Source organism: Numida meleagris, chromosome Z (assembly GCF_002078875.1).
Source record: "Numida meleagris isolate 19003 breed g44 Domestic line chromosome Z, NumMel1.0, whole genome shotgun sequence".
Lineage (NCBI taxonomy): Eukaryota > Metazoa > Chordata > Aves > Galliformes > Numididae > Numida > Numida meleagris.
In genome coordinates, this window is record NC_034438.1 from 25153288 (window position 1) to 25174672 (window position 21385).

General features: G+C 40.4%; 1 protein-coding gene across 12 annotated transcripts in view; it reads right to left on the bottom strand.

Annotated features, from left to right (window-relative positions):
• Positions 1–21385, bottom strand: part of ARHGEF28 (Rho guanine nucleotide exchange factor 28) — a 133173-nt gene that overhangs the window by 41420 nt on the left and 70368 nt on the right. For 8 of the 12 annotated variants that reach the window (XR_002433178.1, XM_021379614.1, XM_021379611.1 and 5 more), the window contains 14 exons: positions 18051–18181; positions 15857–16158; positions 12985–13168; positions 11591–11702; positions 9998–10078; positions 9022–9061; positions 8331–8454; positions 6889–7021; positions 6464–6519; positions 3410–3461; positions 2676–2823; positions 2456–2577; positions 1416–1556; positions 742–992 (listed from right to left, as the gene is read on the bottom strand). Coding sequence is in view for 11 of the 12 variants with exons in the window: in XM_021379614.1 (XP_021235289.1) it covers positions 742–992; positions 1416–1556; positions 2456–2577; positions 2676–2823; positions 3410–3461; positions 6464–6519; positions 6889–7021; positions 8331–8454; positions 9022–9061; positions 9998–10078; positions 11591–11702; positions 12985–13168; positions 15857–16158; positions 18051–18181 (1877 nt within the window). In the remaining variant the exon portion in view is untranslated. The remainder of the gene's footprint in view (positions 1–741; positions 993–1415; positions 1557–2455; positions 2578–2675; positions 2824–3409; positions 3462–6463; positions 6520–6888; positions 7022–8330; positions 8455–9021; positions 9062–9997; positions 10079–11590; positions 11703–12984; positions 13169–15856; positions 16159–18050; positions 18182–21385) is intronic. The other 4 variants (XM_021379613.1, XM_021379621.1, XM_021379616.1 and 1 more) reach the window with 3 other exon arrangements.

Below are 21385 nucleotides of genomic sequence, written 5' to 3' on the forward strand. Positions count from 1 at the left end.
TGTATTTTATACACATATAGCACCTGTAACTCATATGCTACTTGTTTCTCAAGTTCTATGAATTTCACCATCAGGTCCTACCAATGCAGAATGAAAACAGGCCAGTCATTTTAGAAGCAAAGAAGAGGAACGTAAGCTGGACAAGTACAAGCATTACATTCTTGCCAATAAAGTAGACCAACTACTGTAACATCGCTTCTTCATCTTTTTGTAAACACACTTCCTTTGAGGCTTATTCACATTCATCTGATCTGTCCAATTCTAGGAAACAGTACAGCTCGCATAAACAGAGTTATCATCCCTCCTCTCATGCAGCAGCCTAAGATATACCATGCCAGATCCCTACATGAAAAGAAGAAAAAAAGGAATAGTCTGTTTTCTGTGATCAGTCAACTATTCACTCTTCCGCTTAGCTGCTGACAAAATGAAAACATTCCTTTTGTTTTTAGCAATCCACGGTATTACGGGAGTGGCGTCCTATCAAGAACAGTATCTCAAGTTCATCACTTTGTCACTTGTACCATATATGTAGGAGTTCATCACCAGTTCATAACAGTTACCTGTCAGCAATTATTTTGTCTTATTGCTATTTCAGCCTGCAACATAAAGGAGCCAAATTCTGAATTTTATAAGGCAATCTTATTAGTCCTCTTCCCACCCAAAGAAGTTATAAACTTTGAATGTTCTTTAATTTAAGAAGCTTGAGTACATAAAGGATTAACATAACTGATGCCTCTCTACCTGTTGCACAAGAATATCTCCAATTCTGCTGATTACAAAATTACGCTCATTCCCCTCTTCACAAGACTCCTGCCGTCTCTCTCTCATTCTGCAGAAGAATTGCCTATGGATCTCCAGAAGCTCATCTAAGCAGGGGAATATTCTGTCCACTGTGCTGTGGTCCAGCTGTAGTTCTTCTTTCATTCCCTTCCTGAATATTTCAGACATAATGAACAGGGTGTGGATGTGATGCACTTCTGTTTGCATCAGCTCTGCGGTACAAAAGAAAACAACATTATAGTAATCATTTTACACACATTCAATATACAGTCATAATCACTTTTTCTGTACTAGCCTCAAACCTAATTGATTATATCAGTCAGAAGTCTTAATTTGTCTTGCTGTAGTGCAGTTCTCATAACTGTCCTGCACTGAGTGCACTGGGGTAGCCACTGTTTAAACTGGAGATTGGATGGCTTCGAGTGAACAGGGTAGAAGTGTCTTTGGTAGTCAGTGTGTTCCAGCATTTCCTTAACTCTAGGATACATTGTAATTTGTGACAAAAAAATGTTCATCAAACCTTCTTATTATTCTAAATTGAACCACTCATTCTACGGGACATAAAATATGGCTGGCTCCCTCTATTTTCTACAACAAATTGTTTTTAAACCTGCATGAAGCTTTGATATACTGACCAAAAATGACGTCCTGCCTCTTGGCGACATCCTTTTCTTGCTTGTTACAGAACATCGGATCCACAACAAGACTCCATGACTCCGCCTCAAACTCCTGTGCATCTGAACTGATGTCAGTCCACTGACACGAATCCACCTCAACTGCGGTAAAACGTGCATCTCATCAATAACAGCCAGAAAAACATTAAGGGACATTCCTTTGACCATGCACATCTATTGATAAAGTAAGGGGGACACATCATAGGGATGAACTTCCAACAACCTCGGCAAATGCTGACAGTGGTATTACAATAGAAAAGCTTGCCAGAGGTCAGTAGCATTACTAAACTGTTGAAATGCAAATGTGACATCAGGGGAGGAGAACAAACAAAAAAAAATCTTCTCTGATTAAGTCCTTTTTATCCTTCTTAGCTTGAAGAAACTTTTTACAATTTAAATACAAAATCCAACATTGTCAAAACTAGCTGTGAAGCTGGGCAGCCTCTGGCCATTTTGCAGATGTCCAGTGTGGGATTTCTGCACCATCCTTTGTGGATGAATGCCCTTTGGCTTAGAGAGTCAGAGTCAACCTCACACCTAACTACAGAAAATACTATTTCTGTTACCCTCACAATAATGTGTAGCCACTTTAGGAGGACAGTTCACCAGAGAGAGAAAAGATTTGGGATTACTGAGGGAAAAGAAGTGATGTAGGTTAATGTTTTGCAATGTGCACTGCCAATGGATATTTCTGCACTCATCTGGTAATTAAGTATATTGCTGCTAAAAGGATGTCAAATATGATTTCCCTACCATTTTCCAGTGGAAACACCATGCAAAAATATTCCAAAAGTTACCAAAAAGTTACTTACTAGGAAGAATGAAAAAGTTATATTTTAAGACTGTTGTATCTGATTGTATCACTTTAATGAAGGCCTAGCTGTAACTACCAAAACAGATGTTCTACTTCTACCAGACGAAGTGGCTTCCTACAACAGCTTATGAATTCTGCACTTTGCAATACAGGTTAAAAAAGGCAACACTTGTGCAATACTTCTCACCTTCCATCACAAAAGAATCCATTGAAGAATATGTCCCTAACGCCTGTAACATCTCTTCAGATCTTGACTTGGTCCTCCACGTGCTAGTCTCAGAGTCCTGCTCAGGAAACGGCATAGATCTTCTATAGCAGAAAGGAAAAAAGAAAAGACTTTTATTTAATTGTTACATTTTCCTAGAAATACTGAATTATGTATTTAGCATTTGGTAGCTGTCCTCCACCTTTCATAACTGGCACCAGGGACACTTTTGGACAAGGAATGCGACTGTTGCAAGCCTTCCCTGCTCCCAGCAGACAGTCCAATAGGCACAGAGGAAGACAGATGCACTGAGGAAGGCCCAGGCTGTGAACCATCTCCGAATGACAAATCTGTGAGGCAAATCACAAAACATTTTGACAATATACAGTATGTCACCAATAGCAGAGTTACACTGTAAAATGCTAACCAGTTTTCATAAAAACCTGCACGTGATAACAGGAATATCCCCCCCCAGCAGTAAAGACCGTGACGCTTTACTACAGAATATAAAGACAAGCCCCTCGGCAAAGTGGAATAGCTCTGACATGGATACTGGAAAAAAACAATCCCCAGCCATAAATACTCTCAAATCACAACCTGAACCCAAGGATATCTAAATATGTATACATATGGTGAATGCCATACTCAAAAGCACAAAATAGAACTGTCTACATTTGATTTCCAGTCTCACTGAAAACAAAATTTAGTAAAATTCTCACTCCTTTTAAAAGGTGAGGAGATAATTGAATTTCTTCATGAAGTCCTGTTTACCTGTATCAGATATGAGAAGCACAACTATTTTTCCTGATGATATTGAAATGAAAAAGAAACACAAAGATGAGGAAGGAAAGTTTGTGTTGTCATTCCCGTGACTTCATAAAACAGGCTTAACTTTGAAGCACCATATTCACAGCCACTAGTCCACTAAATACTTACTTCCTATGCCAACTTGAGGTTTGTTTTTGCTATGGAACCTCTCCTGGGATTTCTGAAAAAGAATGATTTTATGATACTACTATGAAATCACCTCGGATAACACACTGAATAGTCAAGTTAGTAATTTACTTCCATATATCATCATACAAAAGAGCCTCAAGAAAATGGTCCTAAATTATGGTCCTAATTTCAACCAGTAAAAAACAAACCTAACATGAAGTAGAACATTATTTGTACTGCAACACAAAATTGAATATGTCTATTCTAAGCAGAGTCACTGAGCTACTGCCTTCTAAATTTCTATATCAATATTGCCACAAAGGCTGCAAGAAAAGGAAGTAATCTTCGGGGCCCTATATTCAAACATTCTTGAAGGATTTGTGGCAGCACACTGCCTGATGGAGCCTCAGTGTCAGAGGCAGAATTGATCCCCCTTCCAAGCTGTACTTTCCAGAACGTGTAGCAAAAGCCTTTTGTGCTTAGACATGTATTTTCCCTGGGGTGAGTCAGTAAACATTTTCTGTAACTTATTCTTGCTGAGATGAGTCAGAAAGTGGCCCTTGTCTCCTCTTGACAAATAACTTACCAGTTCCGGTAGTTAAAACTGCCAATTCAGCTGTCCTAGTGTCCTCTAGCTGGCCAGAAATTTGTGCTAGGCTATAACATGACTAAAATAAACATGACTAAAATAAATATAACTAAAATAAATAAAAATGCCTGCTTAATGTCCAGTTTAAGCCTTGTTTACCCTGAATACTCTGTATGGAAACATTCTCTTTGCAGACTGCCATGATGCAAAACTCAACTACACCAGGAAGACTCATTTTTCCGATTAGAAAAATGTACCACTGTATCACTGTGGCACACTTCTCTGCAAGTCCCATTTTATTCCATGAGGGCAGTAGCCTTACGCGTCTATTTTTGCAAGCAACATCTTTCTTGTAATAAGCTCACCATATTTTCACTGCTACTTTGAGGGAAGCAGTATATATCACCCCTAGCCCTGGCTTTGTTCTGTCTGCTGTGGTATCTGAACAATGCGGGTGAGTGCCCTAACAGGCTGTAGAGTCTCCTCCAGCAGAGATTTTTCAGAACAGGTCAGACAAATATCTGCTACAATTGTTGCCTGAAGGTCTGCCTCCCTCAAAGCAAGGAGCTGGACTTGATCACCTCCTGAAATTCCTAACATCACTGCTTTCCATTTTCCAATCATATATGTCTCCCCTTTCCATTTAACAGGATAGCCACACTTTTGGCCATCCTTTCTTTTTAGAATCATAGAAACACCAAGGTTGGAAAAGACCTTTGAAATTATCCAGTCCAACTATCCACCTACCACTAATACTGCCCCACTAAACCATGTCCCTTAGTAAAACACTGAAACGCTCCTTGAACACCACCGGGGACAGTGACTCCACCACCTCTCTGGGCAGCCTGTTCCAGTCCCTCACTGCTCCTTCTAAGAATAAATTGTTTCTAATATCCAACCTGAATATCCCTGAGCACAACTTAAGGCCATTACCTCCAGCCCTATCACTATGAGGCAGAAGAGGCTGATCTCCACCTCACCACAACCTCCTTTCATGTCACTGTAGAGAATGATAAGGTCTCCCAAGCCTCCTCTTCTCTAGACTGAACAAACCCATTTCCCTCAGCCGCTCCTCATAAGACTTGTACTCCAGACCCCTCACCAGCTTCGTCACCCTTCTCTGAACACGCTCCAGGGCCTCAATGTCTTTCTCGTACTGAGGGGCCCAAAACTGAACAGAGTACTTGAAGTGCGGCCTCACCAGAGCTGAGTACAGAGGGATGATCACTTCCCTGCTCCTGCTGGCTACATTATTTCTGATACAAGACAGGATGCCATTGGTCTTCCTGGCATTGTGCCCTGACCCGGGCACACTGATGGCTCATGTTTAGCTGAGTGATAACCAACATCCTCAGGTCCGTTTCTTCTACCACAGTCTTCCAGCCACTCTGCCCCAAGCCTGTAGCATTGCCTGGGGTTGTTGTGGCCTAAGTGCAGGAACCAACACTTGGTCTTGTTGAACTTCATCCCATTGGCCTCAGTTCAGAGATCTAGTCTATCCAGATCCCTCTGCAGGGCCTTTGTACCCTCAGGCAGATCAACACTTCCTTCCAACTCAGTGTCATCTGCAAACTTGCTGAGGATGCTCTCAATGCCCTCATCCAGGTCATCAATAAAGATACTGAACAGGACTGGCCCAAGAACCAACCCCTAGGGAACACCACTCGTGACCTGCTGCCAGCTGGATTTAACTCCACTCACCACCACTCTCTGGGCCTGTCCATCCACCCAGTTCTTTACCCAACAAAGAGTGTACCTGTCCAAGCCACAGGCTGACAGCTTCTCTAGGAGAATACCATGGGAGACAGTGTCGAAGGCTTTGCTGAAGTCTAGGTAGACTATGTCAACAGCCTCTCCCTCATCCACCAGGTGGGTCACTCAATCATAGAAGGAGATCAGGCTGGTCAACCAGGACCCACCTTTCATGAACCCATGCTGGCTGGGGCCTGATCTCCTGGCCGTCCAGCACATGCCATGCAATCTCACTCAAGATGTTCTCTTCTATAATCTTCCCTGGCACCAAGGTCAGGCTGACAGGCCTGCAGCTCCCCGGATCATCCTTACAACCCTTTTTGTAGAAGGGAGTCATGCTGGCAAGACTCCAATCCTCTGGTACCAGGAACACTCACAGATGGTGGAAGGCAGCTTGGCAATCATCTCCACCAGCAGCCTCAACCGAGCCTTTATATACCCTCAAGGCTCACCATTACCCATCCTGTCTTTGTAATTCTTCAAAAATACATCTAGCTCTTCAAACTCATTTTTTACCCTCTTCCAGAAATTCTTGTTCAAGCATAGCGCTTGATGCTGCTCACATCACATATTTCAATATCCTTGTAAAGCTTTGTATATAGATACTGGGTCTGGGCAAATTTCCTGTACATTTTTTTTCCCTTCACCATTTTTTCTAGAATCCTTGGAAAGCAAATGTTCTCTAGTAAGAATAGTGTAGTAGAGGAAGTTACCTTAGTGCACACAGGAACACACTCCTTACAGTTCTTATGCACAATCACACTGCAATCTGAAAGAGAGTAGATTTCAAAGCTTGATGCTGAACAGGGTTCTCAGGCAGCAGAAGATGTTAACACTGAGGCTTCACTACACCTCCTCCTTCAGACCCCCTTATTAAAATAGCCTGGATATTGCTCTGAAGCTGCAGCCCCTGGCTGGGAAGGAACCTGTTGTGCTGGGCTGGAAGATGCCCATGATCCCTTCTGAAGCTGCCACCTGCTTTTCTTCCTCACCCTCCCCTGCCCAACTCAGCCCATCACATAAAACAGGTACTTCCAAATCCGGGCAAGGCTCTTTTTGAAACAGAATGCTGAACCAGTATCTCCAAGCAGGTTTCAGAGCACTGCAAATTGACACATGAAAACCAGTAACTACTTACAAGAGCACTGCAGCGACTCTTTTCCTAAGAGGGCCTTTTCACAGGCCATACATGGCATAATTCCAGAGAAGGTTCCATTTATAAAATTATGTCTGTTCTGCTTCTCTTTGTCTTTGGTATCTTTATTTTTTGTCTTCATCCCCAATAAAACAAGCAGGAAAAAAAGGAGGAGGGGGACAGGAGAAAGACGGGGAGTATTAGGAAATAAAATGAAGTGATTCAACCTTAAAAACACAACAATGTTCTTTTTTTAAGAGCAAAACATATTAAAACATTTATTTCCCATCCTGAAAGACTTACAATAGTATACTAGATTATTACATCTAACATTGTTAATGGCATTGCTTCCACTGGCAGTTAGGCCAGCAAACCTTATCAAGGAAGACTGGCACAAAAACAAAAAAGCCAGAAAACAAAATTTAAGAAGTCTTACTGACTGGCCACGCACAACCAAACAAGTATCAATGTTTGCATCTCCTTGTGAAATCCATGCAAACTCACGCCTGTGCGATTAAAGCGATATTTACATAACCTTATACAACCTGTATTCAGGTATTAAATGACATGGGAAATAAACAATTAATAACATTAATGAACTTAATAATTTTTGCCTATTTTTACAGTACTACTGTTGGAGTTAGTACTCATTCCTCTGAGCATTTCTGGCATCATTATTTAGGAGACCACACAGACACACGCTTACGTATGGCTGCTGGACGGGACATACATATTCACAGCCAGTGCTGACATGTTCAAAGGTACCACCACAGCAGCAGTTTGCCATCTTTACATCCACATATGTCAAAATATCCTGGGGCACAGGAGAATGTAACAAACCAAATCCACCTCTAAAGCTGCTAACTGATGCCATTCATTAATCTACATTTCAGATATCTCAAAACTAACCCTCAAATGTTTTAATCTACCTTTCACAGTATGTGTGTCTGGCTGTGAAGGCCTTGACTCTGCAGCTCTTTAATGTTAAGCAGTACTTATTCATTCAAGAAGCCTCATTAACATCAAATAAAATTCAACTGATTAAGTGCCAGTGTAGAAGTTACAGAGCTGAGCACTTAGAGGAATAACTGCAAGAACAAAACTATAACTTTTATTTAATAGATAAAATTATTTCTTAAAGGCAATTCAGATATTTTAGCTTCAGCTGAGGAGTCAAGTAAGATTATTCATAACATGAAAAACTGGCAAAGGGCAATGCTTGACGTAATTCGGCTAAAGGTACTGTTTAAAACAAAAGTTGTTTTTCTAGTACGAGTGCCCTTTCAGTATATTCTGCATGACTTTTAAAATTAAAAGATAAAGACTGAAGTTCTCCTTATTTTGTGCTTTTGCAATAAACAATGATCTATAAAAATTTAGATTCTCATCTACAAATCACATCATCATAGTATCATAAGTAATAATATATATAAATCTCAAATTACCTTGTACTTATTCCGTGTACTAGTCATTCTATTCATCAGAAAGCTGAAAGTCCTACTCACTTTGTACTTTTCAGACTCTGTTTTTGAGGGTACAATATACTTATCCCATTCTTCCTCCTGAATCCTAGAACACAGACCAGCAAGAACAACTCATCCCAATGGGAAAAAAGCAGAACCTGGATGGTGGTTGCCTAACATTTACAACTACAGTGTTTAATTCTGTTTTTTGTCAACATTGTTATAGAGATTATAAATGCTTTTTATAAAAATGAATACTACCATACAGGTAGTATTCATGGCAATGCTTCCCATGGCAGGAGGGTTGAAAGTGGATGGTCTTTAACGTCCCTTCCAAACCAAGCCATTTCATGACTCCGTGATAGCCCATGTAGCGCACAGACTGTGCAATGTGTTACCAGCTTGTCACGACTATCAGCAAACACCTCCTTGCTTTTACTGGGGTCATTCGGCTGCCTTCTCAGATAGCTCCCACAGTGGATCTGAGCAAATTCCCACTGTGGGATGTGCACGTCATGGTGAGCCCAGAAACAGGGAGCCAGGGGCTGAGCTCTGTGCAGAATGTAAGCCTGTGCGTGCAGATGGCCTGGCAGGTGCCTGCTCTGCTCACTAGGTGTGAATCTATATGGACTGCTACCGGCGCTGGGACACCCGTGTGCAACAAGCACCCTACCTTTTCTCTCGGGAGTGCTCAGGCAAGCTGTATGCTCGCTCTGCAAGACACAAGCAGTTAACCAACACTCACATGGGGAAGTCATCACGCTCAGGGGAAACACGCGACCTCCTTCAGACCATAAGCTTGTCATTAAGCAATTGCAATGTCATTTGAAAATTAGGGAAGCAAAAAAATAAATACGTTAGAAGCAGCTCTCCCTACACCGTGGCCTCCTGAGCCATGGTTAGCTGACAGAACTTGTCAGAACTGAAATGGATATCTACAAATGCCAGCTTCTACAAACAGTCTGTTCTCAAGAACTAGAAAATATATTTTGTTTTACTTATCAAGCCAGACTTGAACCATTTGACTAATCTGTCATAATGTGTCTTAATGATATTCTTCTAACATTCACAAATGCAGCTTTATCTAGAGCCTTTTTTTAAAATCCCCTTTCATACAGAAGAATATTACCGGCCTGTGTTCTGCACAAACTGGGTATCGTATTACAAGTTTACATCCTGGAACGGCTGAAGAGATCTCATGGAGACACTTTTCAACAAAATGTCTAAAAAGCAATAAACAGGTAATAAATAGATAGACAGATCAGTTACCTGGGTAATTTTGAAAAATTAGAGTCCCCTCTACTATTTCCATATTAGAAGTCATTTAGTTTTGCAGAGACCACTTGGAAAGTATCATAAAGGTACTTACAAACCTAACCTGAAGCATCAGATTGTGCCGTGTTTAAAGTTAGATACAAACATGAACACACTGCATGGAGTCAGTGTCTTCAGACAGACATACTCTTCATGTTAGTTAGAGCAGGAACACTTATCAAGGAAGCAGTGAGACCGGAATAGCATTTCAGTAAGCTGCCAGACAAAACCTGTGCAACAGTGTGCTTTCTGAAAACACAAAGGCCACATGCCCGAGGGAGATGAAGACAGACTCATGCATAACAATGCCGTAGGGTTGTCGTCTTGGTACTTACTACAGGGGTGGAGCAGGGACACTGACTTAGAGAGTGAGAGAGCCTGAAGGAGAGATCGGCCACTGTTCATGGGAACACCATCTACAGAGCAGGGACAAATCCTTTACTGTTACAGCCTGCTAATACTTTCTCAAATAAAAGCAGGTAGTTGTTCTCAAGCTCAGCATACTGAAAAGCTTCCATCAAAAACAGATGGTAATTTCCCACCTTTTCTTCACACTCATTTTGAGATAGATTGGCCTTCTCCCATTGTGCTTTGGTGTTGACCTCACTACAATGCAGGTTTTTCTGTGCTTTCCTCAGGCACAGCTGAGCCCTTAGTGAGATGCCCCAAGCACTGGCAGCTGGGCAGAGGGTTGGGGGCAGGTTTCCAGCAAGCAGACATCTGAAGGGACCCAGACACAGCCGTGGTACGGCCTGCAGAGGTCATGGTGAGAGTTAGGCATCTGTGGCCCTCACTGCCAGCAGCTGGTGCCAAACGTGCTGCACTAAGGCCTGTTTCAAAAGCATGGTAAGGAAGTTTCCACAACCCAGGGAAATGTCTAGCACAGACTGACCTAGGGGGAAGAGAGAAGAGAATGAACGGGATGTGGACTCAAGCCTGAATCAGGTTGGAGCAGGTAATGATGTATGAATGAAACTTAATGGTCTGTGACACCAACGGTCCCCTTGGCAATGAGGTCAAAAGAACCTGGTTTTAAGTCTAAGCACACACACTGTAGAGCTTTGCTTATCAGCCATCCCGTATTTCTGTTACAGACTCTCTTTATTTACTTCTTCCTTGCTTTTACAAAGACTTCTCACTAACCTGCTGGATACTAACGGTTGCAAATACATCAGTGAAATGTCAAAATATGCTACATGCAGCAGTAGATAATCCTCCTCACAATACAATGTGAAGTCTACCTACGTCTCTTAAAATAAAACACATTAGAAACAATACATAAGAAATTACAGTAAAAAAAATTCATTTTCTGTAGCACAGGAAGTGAAGTGATCAGAAGTGGGCTGAGCCCAGCCCCACCAGAGAACAGCATGTGGATGCTCTGTGACCAAATCTCTGTGAAACACCTCCAGCTTGGCTTGCTGGAGGAGGTGGATTCTGATGTTGGAGAATACCACAGCACATCCACCACTTTTAGACATTCTTCAGGATCTAAGGGAAGCTGGGGCCACCCATTCTCCTTAAGCACCTCTGTGTCATTCTTTGCATCCTTGCAGTTTCCACGGGGCACACAGCAGGAGGTTAGGGTGAGGCTCTTTGGAAAAGAAGATTACTACTCTTGTCTGCATTACTTTTTCTGACTAACCGCTCTCACTGCCACAAATTTTACGTCCTCCCAAGGATTAGCTGCTATGGGTGGTGTGATGGGGCAGGACATGGCAGAAGAGCAATGGAAGATGGTAGGGGTACCTAAGGGCAACTAACCCATTCTTTCACATGCACTGGTGCGATCTGCATGTGCACGGACTTTGGGCATGCAACTACCATGAGCAGGGAAGGCCCGAGTAAAGAGGTCAGAACTGGGTTGAAGCAAGTAAACATGAGATTAGACTGCACATATTCAAAGCCAGAGTAGAGCTGGCACTGACCTTCACCTGAATCACCAACTGTGAAGTCCTGAGGAATGCGAGGTCTTCCTAATGAATCTTTGGGTGAGGAACAGGAATATGAGCGTGACCGAATTCCAGAGGGTGAGCATTCCTGCAAGAAATTGCAGCAGGTAAGAACCTGTATTGGTTTGAAATTCAGCAGCAACAGAACCAAAATAAACCAGGGGCAGAATTTCTGGAAGAGACAGCTGATTTTATACATAACTTGCCTTCAGTAGAGCTTAAAATTTAAGTACAGTTATTGACTACTTCACTTGAATTCTTACACAGCCTGTCATAATTTTGTCATGAGAAATTTTAGTGTATTTCATGAAATAATTTTTGAGTGCAGGTTAGACTAAGAGAAAGCTTACATTTTTCTCCAATTTGGTGGCAAGCACCATTCAGCTAATTTTCTGCACCATTATATCTGATGACCAAGTTATGTCCTTTCACTATGGAGATCATTAATTCTTTGTGTTTTAATACTACAAGAACATTTCAAACAGACTAACACCTTGTCATGGCAATTAGTGATAAGCGTCTCAAAAGAAAACAGTAAGCCTCTCCCTCTCCTCCTGCTGCTTTTTTTGGATTGTGCTTGAAAAGACATTCTGATTCCCAATTATGCCACTGATACAGCTTGAAAGGAACATGCAATGATTTTCTGACACATCATTTAAATTTCAAGAGGCTACTCCTAAACTGCTTCCTTTACTGCCTTTGGAAGTAGCCCTAACAAAATTAAATATTTGTGCTGGACTTTTTTTCTTTCTTAACGTAATTATTTGCTGAAGTTCAGATAAAACTAAACTTTGGTAAGAAGCTTGTACAATAAAATATTAAAAATCCCTATGAATATAAAATAACTTTGCATATGTGTCTGAAGTTCTCAGAAATTGCACTAGGGTCTAATGAAAACAAATGTAGCCAGAATATTTAGGAAATCATAATCAGGTGGAGAGATTTCCACTGCTCATTGTACAAAACCCACCTGACCCTCTCAGAGTCTGGAAACTGCTTTAAAACAGGCAGCAGACTGGTTTTATCCTGCTTCCTTTTCACATAAGTACAGCTGGTTAAAAATTTTCTAACTATTTTGATTAGAAAATGCTGATTCACTAAACCTGATCTATTTCCTCTGAAACACTTCCAATATATGATGCTTTTTCCAATGCTGAAGCAAGTCTCCAGTGGTCCATTCCATGGGCTGCTGCCAAGCCTGGCCACAACCAGGAGCACCTGTTCCATACCCCATGCTGCTCTCTGGACAGACTAGCACCTGTGACTTTCACCTGGGAACTGATTTTTCCCTTTAAGATTCAAGTACTTCCTCATGTTTTCAGTGACTGACATAACAGGAAGACAATCCAAACCAAAATAGTACTGAATACCTTGGGCTGTGGACTGATAGATAAGGGTAGTGATTCTGTCCGGCTGATGCTCATCTCAGAAGAGTCTAATCCATCTCTACTACACGCCTTCATCTCTGGATGTTCAAGAAGAGGGTAGGCTATACTGGATCTGTTCGAAACACCTTCACTTCTGCTGTCTACTTCAAGGTCATCGAGACTTGAACTGAAGCAGACAACACAGTATTTAATTACCATACACTCTAGGAATCAGTCTCAATGCAACATGCAGTATCTCTGTATACTCTGCTGCCAAGTGACAACCCAAACCACCACCACTGTGTCAAGTTAAGTCATGTTCTGAGTGCCCTCTCATGTTTCCAGTCACCTGGTCATTGCACTCAGTCACTTTGCACAGGACTCACCTGTCCTGACCCTGCTGATCTGCAGTACAGATGTTTGCATTGCTGACCCCCTGGAAAACCCCACCACAGTCAGCCACCTGTGTGGATGATGTTCACAACCATGGTAGGCATCACTCTTAAAGGCAAATGTTTTGTTTCACACAAGTACTTGCCTCTCTACATATACAATAAAGAGGACTGAGACAACTAACTCATATTTTAGTAGGAAGGTAAGTACACACGTGTCTTTTTCCTTGTATGTGTGTGCACATGTGTTTATTTAAAATATATGATGCGCCAATTCACAGGAGTCTTCTACAGCTGTGAATTGATGGAGGATGGAAGAGAAAACTAAGATATATGAAGGAGGATATGAAACAGTTTACGAGATTAATTTCAAGACACATACTTTTAAAAACATAAAAACATATAGAAATATACAGGTGGTGAGACACTGAAACAGACTACCCAGAGAAGCTGTGGATACTCCATCCCTGCAAGTGCTCAAGGCCAGGTGGATGGGACCACAAACAACCTGGGCTAGTGGATGATGGCCCTGTCCATGGCAGTTAAAAAGATGATCTTTAAGGTCCCTTCCAACACCAACCATTCTGTGATTCTATAAATGTATTGAAAAATCCCTGGCAAAATCAACACATCAGATATCTAGAGATTTATTGAGTGGCAGAGGTTCTGGTAGAGAACAGGACCATGAGGCTTCTCAGCAGCATCAGGCTGTGACGAGTGCTATGATGAGTATCACTGGATGTGTATGTGAGTTCATGGACTGTGCAACTTGAATGACTGGTTGACTGCCTGCAACAACATTCCAGCCTTACACCATAAAACTTTAATTAACATGGAATATTTCTATATAGCCAGAGTTTCTACCAGGAATATTAGCACAATTCCTTCCCACATCACTACAATTTACTTAGCTGAAGATGAATCTATCAGTATTGTCCAAGACTACTTTCTTATTTATATTTCCGAAGACTATATTTCACAATGTTTCCAACCAATATTCCATGTGACTTCTTAGGAATTATTATCAGTTATCATCCCATTTTAAAACTGTAAAAGCAGTATGTGTCGATGTCAATAGACAAGGAGTGTATGTATCACTGGGAGTATTTTGCACAGGGAATTTTTTTTACATAAAAAGATGTTTAAAACATCAGCCAACTTGACACATTACTTCAGACACCTCAAGGAAGTAGATGATGAAATTACATACTAATATTCTCATTTTATGTGTAATATTTGGATCACTTACAGTTGATTTATAAAGGTCAATCAAATCTCTCTGAAAATTCAAATAAGTTTGTAAAGCTCATATAGGCCTTAAAAAGTTGAGAATAATTTTAGAAGTATAGAATAAAAAATGTTTACTTCAGAGAGGCAGAAGAAGGTCATTTACAGTATTCTACAAATCATCCTTACAGCTAGCTAAAAGAAAAGAGCTGGTGGGAAAAAAGCACTTATAGTCTAATATGTGTTGTCTTATCTGTGGAAAAACATTCCTTCCAGTGGGACTTTACAGTTGCTTTAGCAAAGCAAAGTTTTGATAGAGAAAATGTTATTAATTACTTCAATCAGCAATGATGAACAGACATTACTGCTTCCTTTTCAAGAGCCTTTACATAGATGTGGTGCACTAATTCCAGTTAGCCCAAACACTCCTGGACGGTGGGAAACAGTTTCCAATTCTCTTCTGTGCAAGAAATGGACTTCAGGTCTCTTCTATCCAGAAGTAGCCACAAAGCTTGCTTTTTATTGATTTTATATTTTTCTTTCCCCCTCCCTTCCCCCCTCCCCCAAGAGAATTAACTACTTGTTAAAAACAAAAATAACATTTTCTTCTTCAAGACCCTGTCTGCATTCCTGAAGTCAATCAATTCCCACCACAATTAAAGCCATCTGAGGCAGTGTCCTCAGAGATCTGCCTCAGAGTTTTATACCAGTAGAAGAGTAGAAAAAAAAGTTTGAGCCTGTTGGAGACATGAGCTGTACTGTGTACTGTATCTTCTGAGAAAAAAAAAATGTATAGGCAATCAGGAATCTGTTGACCCTTCCACAGGTCAGGGCTAAGAAAGAAAACATACCCACAGAATTAAACAGATTTTGAAACATTCCCTCAATGGTAAATACAAGTGCAGAAAACTAGGGGTGAAATTGCAACTTCTGTCAAAAATAGCACAACAGAAGCTCTTACAGCGAAGAGCTAATTTTTGTTTTTTGAAGAGTACATACACACAAAAAAAAGGTTTTAAAAAAGTATAACTGCTTTAAAATGAATATACTTGAGTCCCCTTTTGTTTGTGATAAAAAAGAATCATAGTCACCATATAAAAACAGATCATTAAGATAATTCAAATATCAGTGGTTGAATACAGAATCTTTACTTTGACAAAAAACATTTATTACTCCAGTTTCTGCTTCACCTTTTAAATTAAAAGGTTATCATAAATAATTCTTACTCTGGCCATATCATCAGGTCACTTCCATACCTTTTTTTTTTCATAACAGCATGAAGTTGTCCCTGCTCCTTAATAAACTCATGTGTCTTGAATGGGGGGCAGGAATCTGCTTCGTACAGATAAGAAGGTGAAAGAGGAGGTCTTAAACCTGTATTTCCTTCATTTTTCACTGACATCCGATTTCCTTCATTTGGATCACATCTATACTGGTCGTTCTCCTCGAGAGAAGGAGATGAAGAGCTCTTAGCTATTGGGGCTGAGCTGGTTGGAATCAGACACGTATCATTGCTAATACTATCTCCATGAATGTAGTTCATCTTTAAATCTCCAGCCTGCAGAGAAAGAGCAAATGCTGGACAAACACAGTAACAAGATGCATTGCCAAAGAACAAGGAACAGATTATTTTAACATTATTTACAGATAAATGATTTGCCTTTTTTTTATCTATTACTTTTCACAGTGCATGAGCTAAAAACAAGCTATATGGCTTAAGAAGTATTAGACCTTGCATTACTTTTTCCATAATAACAGCAGTAATTAATCTATATTTGCAAGTCTAATGGAATTCTCTCTCATATCTGTGACTTGATTAAATATATCAATCATAAATTTATAGTTTGTATTTTAAAAAAATCTTCAGGTCAAGCAAAAAAATATGTATAACACAACAGCGTGGGGAAGACATTGGGGAAAATTCAAACATTGTGTGATTTAGCTGGAAAAACCAGCCTACATATCATGCTCTTTTTTTTTTTTCCCAGTACTGGCTCCCTAAGCTTTGTGACAAATGTTATGACCTGGAACAGAGGTTCTCTGGGAAAGGAATCTTTCCTTTTTGTCATTAGCAGTTGCAAGCATGTAGCATCCCTCCTCTCACACAAAAACAGGAATGCACTTAGGAATCATATTTACTCAGGTACAAGGATTGGGACTTAAATCCTGGTTAGAAATTATTAACTCTTTATGAAACTTAGGTTGAAATCTCCTGTCAGCTCTTCAGAAGGCATCAGTCTTTTACTTAGACACTACTACTGTCTAGTTAGATGTTGAATAATAATGATTTGTCACTCAGCCAGTGTAAACAACCTCCAAAAAGCACCTGGATAAGCAAGCAAAAAGGAAGGAGTGGAGGAAGTGTTTTCAAAGCCCTGGTATTTCAGATTGATGCCTTCCTCCTCTCCAGCCCATTCGAGATGTGTTTTCATCCTGATCGTAACAACGTTTCGCATCATAAAATACAAAGAGAACTGCTGTCATTTTTACAGTAATCCACATTTGTACTCAAAGGTATTTATGCAGTGCTGCATAGATGAAATACACGAAAGTAAAATTCTTCTCCCAGGCTTAATGCAGCTGCTCCTCCCTTCAAAGTTATTCCTGCTTGGCACTGTTCCCACTCCACACCAGAAGGTTTCCCTCCCACAGCCACAGAGAAGGGCAGCAGCTCTGGATGAGCAGCACTCAAAGGAGAATATCACTCCAAACAGCAATTTAATGAGGATGAATGTGGCTATACATTAAGCTGTCAGAGGGCAGTAAACCAAGCTGAAGGTCTTAGCAGCAATACGGTCAGGTAACATCTGTATTTCTGCAGCTCTTTCCTTACAACCTGCATATTGCTAAAATCAAGGCTCATGGATATGCATGAACAGCCTCTGCTGTCTGCTCACTGCCAGGTCATTATTTTGTGCATCTCCCAGTAACATTAGGAGTATTTTGAACATGCTGACCTCTGACTGAAACTCCTGTCTCATATGTAACAAAGACCTAGGTCTGCAGGGTAAGCAGTACTTAAGTGTTTCGGGAAGATAAAGCTTTCTTCAAACATTACGATCTTATCATTTCTTATTCCTATACTCAAACTTATAACCCAGAGAAAGCCCACAGCACATTACAAAAAAAAAAAAACATCAGTTCAACCATCGCCAGAGCCACAGCTGCATGCCACCAAAATTTTGCAGCTGTTTAACTGTACACAATGACTAAGGTTGGACTAGTCCCTCCTCACCAAGTTATGACAATTAAATGTGACCATGGAGATGGATTTCAGGTGTAATATGGTGATCTATAATACAAATTGGTCTGGAGGCAATCTCCAGCGCTGCTGATGAATGACAAACACAAACCCTCGGTCAGAAGCCCCAGTGGTACAATGCTCCATATCAGCAGAAGGACACTGACCTCACCTTTTCACCTTTGCCAGAAGTTCAAACATAAACCCACCTGGTCTACTAGCATGCAGTTTGCATAGACTTCATCACTTCCATTCAGCACAGTAGAAAGTCTGGCTGCAGCAAAGAAAGTAGGTGGAGTTTTGAGCTTCTTAAGAACATCAAGGGTAGACTGTCTCCGGGCTGGAAAAAAGAAAATGTGGAAAAAAAGGTAATTATTTCACAAACCGCTTTCTTCTCTTATTTATATACTGTCATAAAAAATGTAAAAGTTTAACTATTAAGAACAAAATCTTAGGATTAAAATTTGAGAAATATTTGCATCGCTTGTTGTGGTTTCACCTGGCAGGCAGCTCAGCACCCACTGCCCCACTGGGATAGGAAAGAGAATCAGGAAGGAAAAAAAAAGAAGAAAATTAAAGGATGAGATTACAGACAGTTTAAGAGGATAGAAAAGGGAAAATAATAATAGAATGTACAAAACAAGTAATGCACAACGGAATTGCTCATCACCTGCTGAATGAAGCACAGGCAGCCTCTGAACAGAAGCTGCCCCCCCATGCACTTTTATTGCTGAGCACGATGCCACATGGTCAGCATGATCCCTGTGGTCAGTTTGGGTCAGATGTCCTGGTTACGACCCCTCCCAGCTCCTCGAGTCCCCCCAGTGCTTGCTGGCAGAGCACTGTGAGAAACTGAAAAGTCCTTGATTCTCTGTAAGCACTGCTCAGCCTCAACTAAAACATCACTTTGTTATCAACATGTTCTCATCCTATATTCAAAACACAGCACCATATAAACTACTAGGAAGAAATATAATCCAGCTAAGACAAGGACAGGTCACTCAAAAATCTCCAATTTCTTTATTGCTTAACATTTGGTAAATGTTCCTAGAAGCTAACAGCTGAAAAAAATTATAAAAGTTACCACAGAATGATTCATATAAATTAAAAATAAGTGTTCCTGTAACTGGGAAAGTAAAACCTTCTATCTTCCTACTAAGCTAAAACTTCATACAGGTCTGTGGATGCAGAATTATAACTACAGTAAACAGAACAAGACTTATGGGTTGTGATGAAACATGTATGACTCTGGCTTACATGCTAGTTATCTAATTTCTGATACACTATATGAACAGAACACAGTTGATCTGCAGTCAAATAATGACTTTCCTAAAGCATTCTGCCTACGGAGAGCAATGTAATAAAATACTAATCTTAAACCAGTAACACAGATAACTATTCTTAGAACAAAAATGAACAAAAACAAACAAAAAAAGCAACAAAATTGTAAGAGGGATAAAAATAAAACACTAACAATAATGCCTTTGCAGAGTGACAGCCATCAACCAAGATTTGATTTGTGAATATGATGCTCAGGATGAATCCTGCACTTGATTTGCTTTTTCTACTGAAATGGTAAGACATCAGTTTTAACAGCCTTAGGGGTTTGGACTATGTGATCTCCTGAGGTCTTTCTATCACCTACTACTCTGTGATTTTGTGATTAACAGACATTCAGGATTTAGTTTTCAATAGTGTGCTCATGGCTGCAGATCTTCCAAAAAGCTGCTTGTGCTGACTCTGTTTCACAGTTTTGAGTAGCAGAAAACCTAAGTGCCACAGACACCATCAGTCTGTCCTGTGGGCATGTTTCTCTTAACGCTGCTTTTGTTTATGAAGAGCATACACTAGTCTAGCATTTGAGCTGGCAGCAAAGGCCTCCTAACATCTTCTGACTGTAGAAGCAGTGAAGCTGCACATAGCAGAAATCAATACAGTTCTAGATTATCTGAAAACAGGCAGATAAAAAAATAAAGTTTTAACGTAACTTTTTTTTTTATTTTAAGGTTCTGTAAGTCAAGCATTTCCCTTGGAAGTAAACTGAGACTAGAATAGGAATAATGTGATAAAGAATAATATCACACTTTGCAAGATAACCAAAATCAAAACTCTCAAAAAACTTAATTCCAGTTTGTCTGTTATTGAAAATTATGCAACAATTTCTTCTTAGTCTGCATCAAGTACAATTTATTATCTTCAAAGGTGGTAAGGAAAAGATTAGAAACTACATCTGCCAAGAGCTGGGACATTTATCCCTTTAAAAAAAATATCTCAGACCGCTGCCAAAACTGCAGTGCTATACCATAGCTTTTCCTTAATTTTAAGATCCCATTTCATAAAGCCCAAGAACAGTAAGCTCTATTTTTATGGAAAACTGGAAATTCCCATTTAGAAACAGCACACTGTGAATTATTTGGTTTCTAGTCCTGGCAAGCCCTATGGGAGCTGATATCATTAAAAACAGCCTTATACTTCTCATTTCTCTTCTTCCCTCCTGCAGGACTTTTAACATGATTTTAGTGACTGCCATCTTGAGACTTGCTAGAGTTATAAACCATTTCCTTATGTCTGCCAAGATCTCAAAGCATTTGTTTATAAATAGTATAAAACACTGTTTTCTACAGCAGCTCATCAGACTTTGGCAGCTAAAATCAAATGGAAATGTGATTTGGCAAAGTAGGCAGTGCTTTCTTGCAACAAACAAAGTTTTCTGAGTGCTGGTCTTAAACCAACAACCACTGAAGAGAAGTATGCCAGGCTCTACATCGATCCTGAGCATCCGCTGCTTCCAGAACAGTGCTACCTCAGTACTAGCCCATGACAGTACAAGCCCATTGCACCTCCTTACCTGCACCTCCCTTGATTTCAAACATGCATGAAGTGACAACTACATCACAGTAATTTTGTAACAGGAAAGGTATTTCAAGACTCTGCTGAATTCAGGGGAGTGCATTATTAATTACACATTGACTCTGCTGGTAACTGATTTCTACCAGAAAGACCAGCTTCGTTTAAAAAGTGACGAAACCGTAGCAAATATCCACATCATGCACTGAATGACTGCAACACTGCTAACTGACTCCAGCCTGACTAATGAGCAGTCACCAGTAGTATCTCAGGGACCACCAGCTACCTTCCACCAGTTTAAATAGCAGCAGGTAGTACCCTATTGCAGTAGGTGCCATTTCTAATACCCAGCAAGGTTATGAATATCAAGTAAATCTATTTTCAAAGGCAACATCTCAGAAATCTCATTCAATGAGAAAAATCTCCCATTCAATGTGGTTACTCTCATTGCAGATATAAACTCCAGCAAAGTGCATAGACAGACAGGTAAGACTTTGGCATCTCTCCGAACAGTGAAGATGTCCCAGAGTTCTAGCTCTGAAAGGAGTCAGTAAATGACTCCAAGGTGCTTGGTAATGGACTTCAGGATGCTTGGTAAGGAAAACATATGACACAGAAGCATTGACTCAGCCCTCAGCTACTGAAGAACCCAACAAGCACAATGCCCTTCAAGTACTGGAAGGCTGCAGTGAGGTTT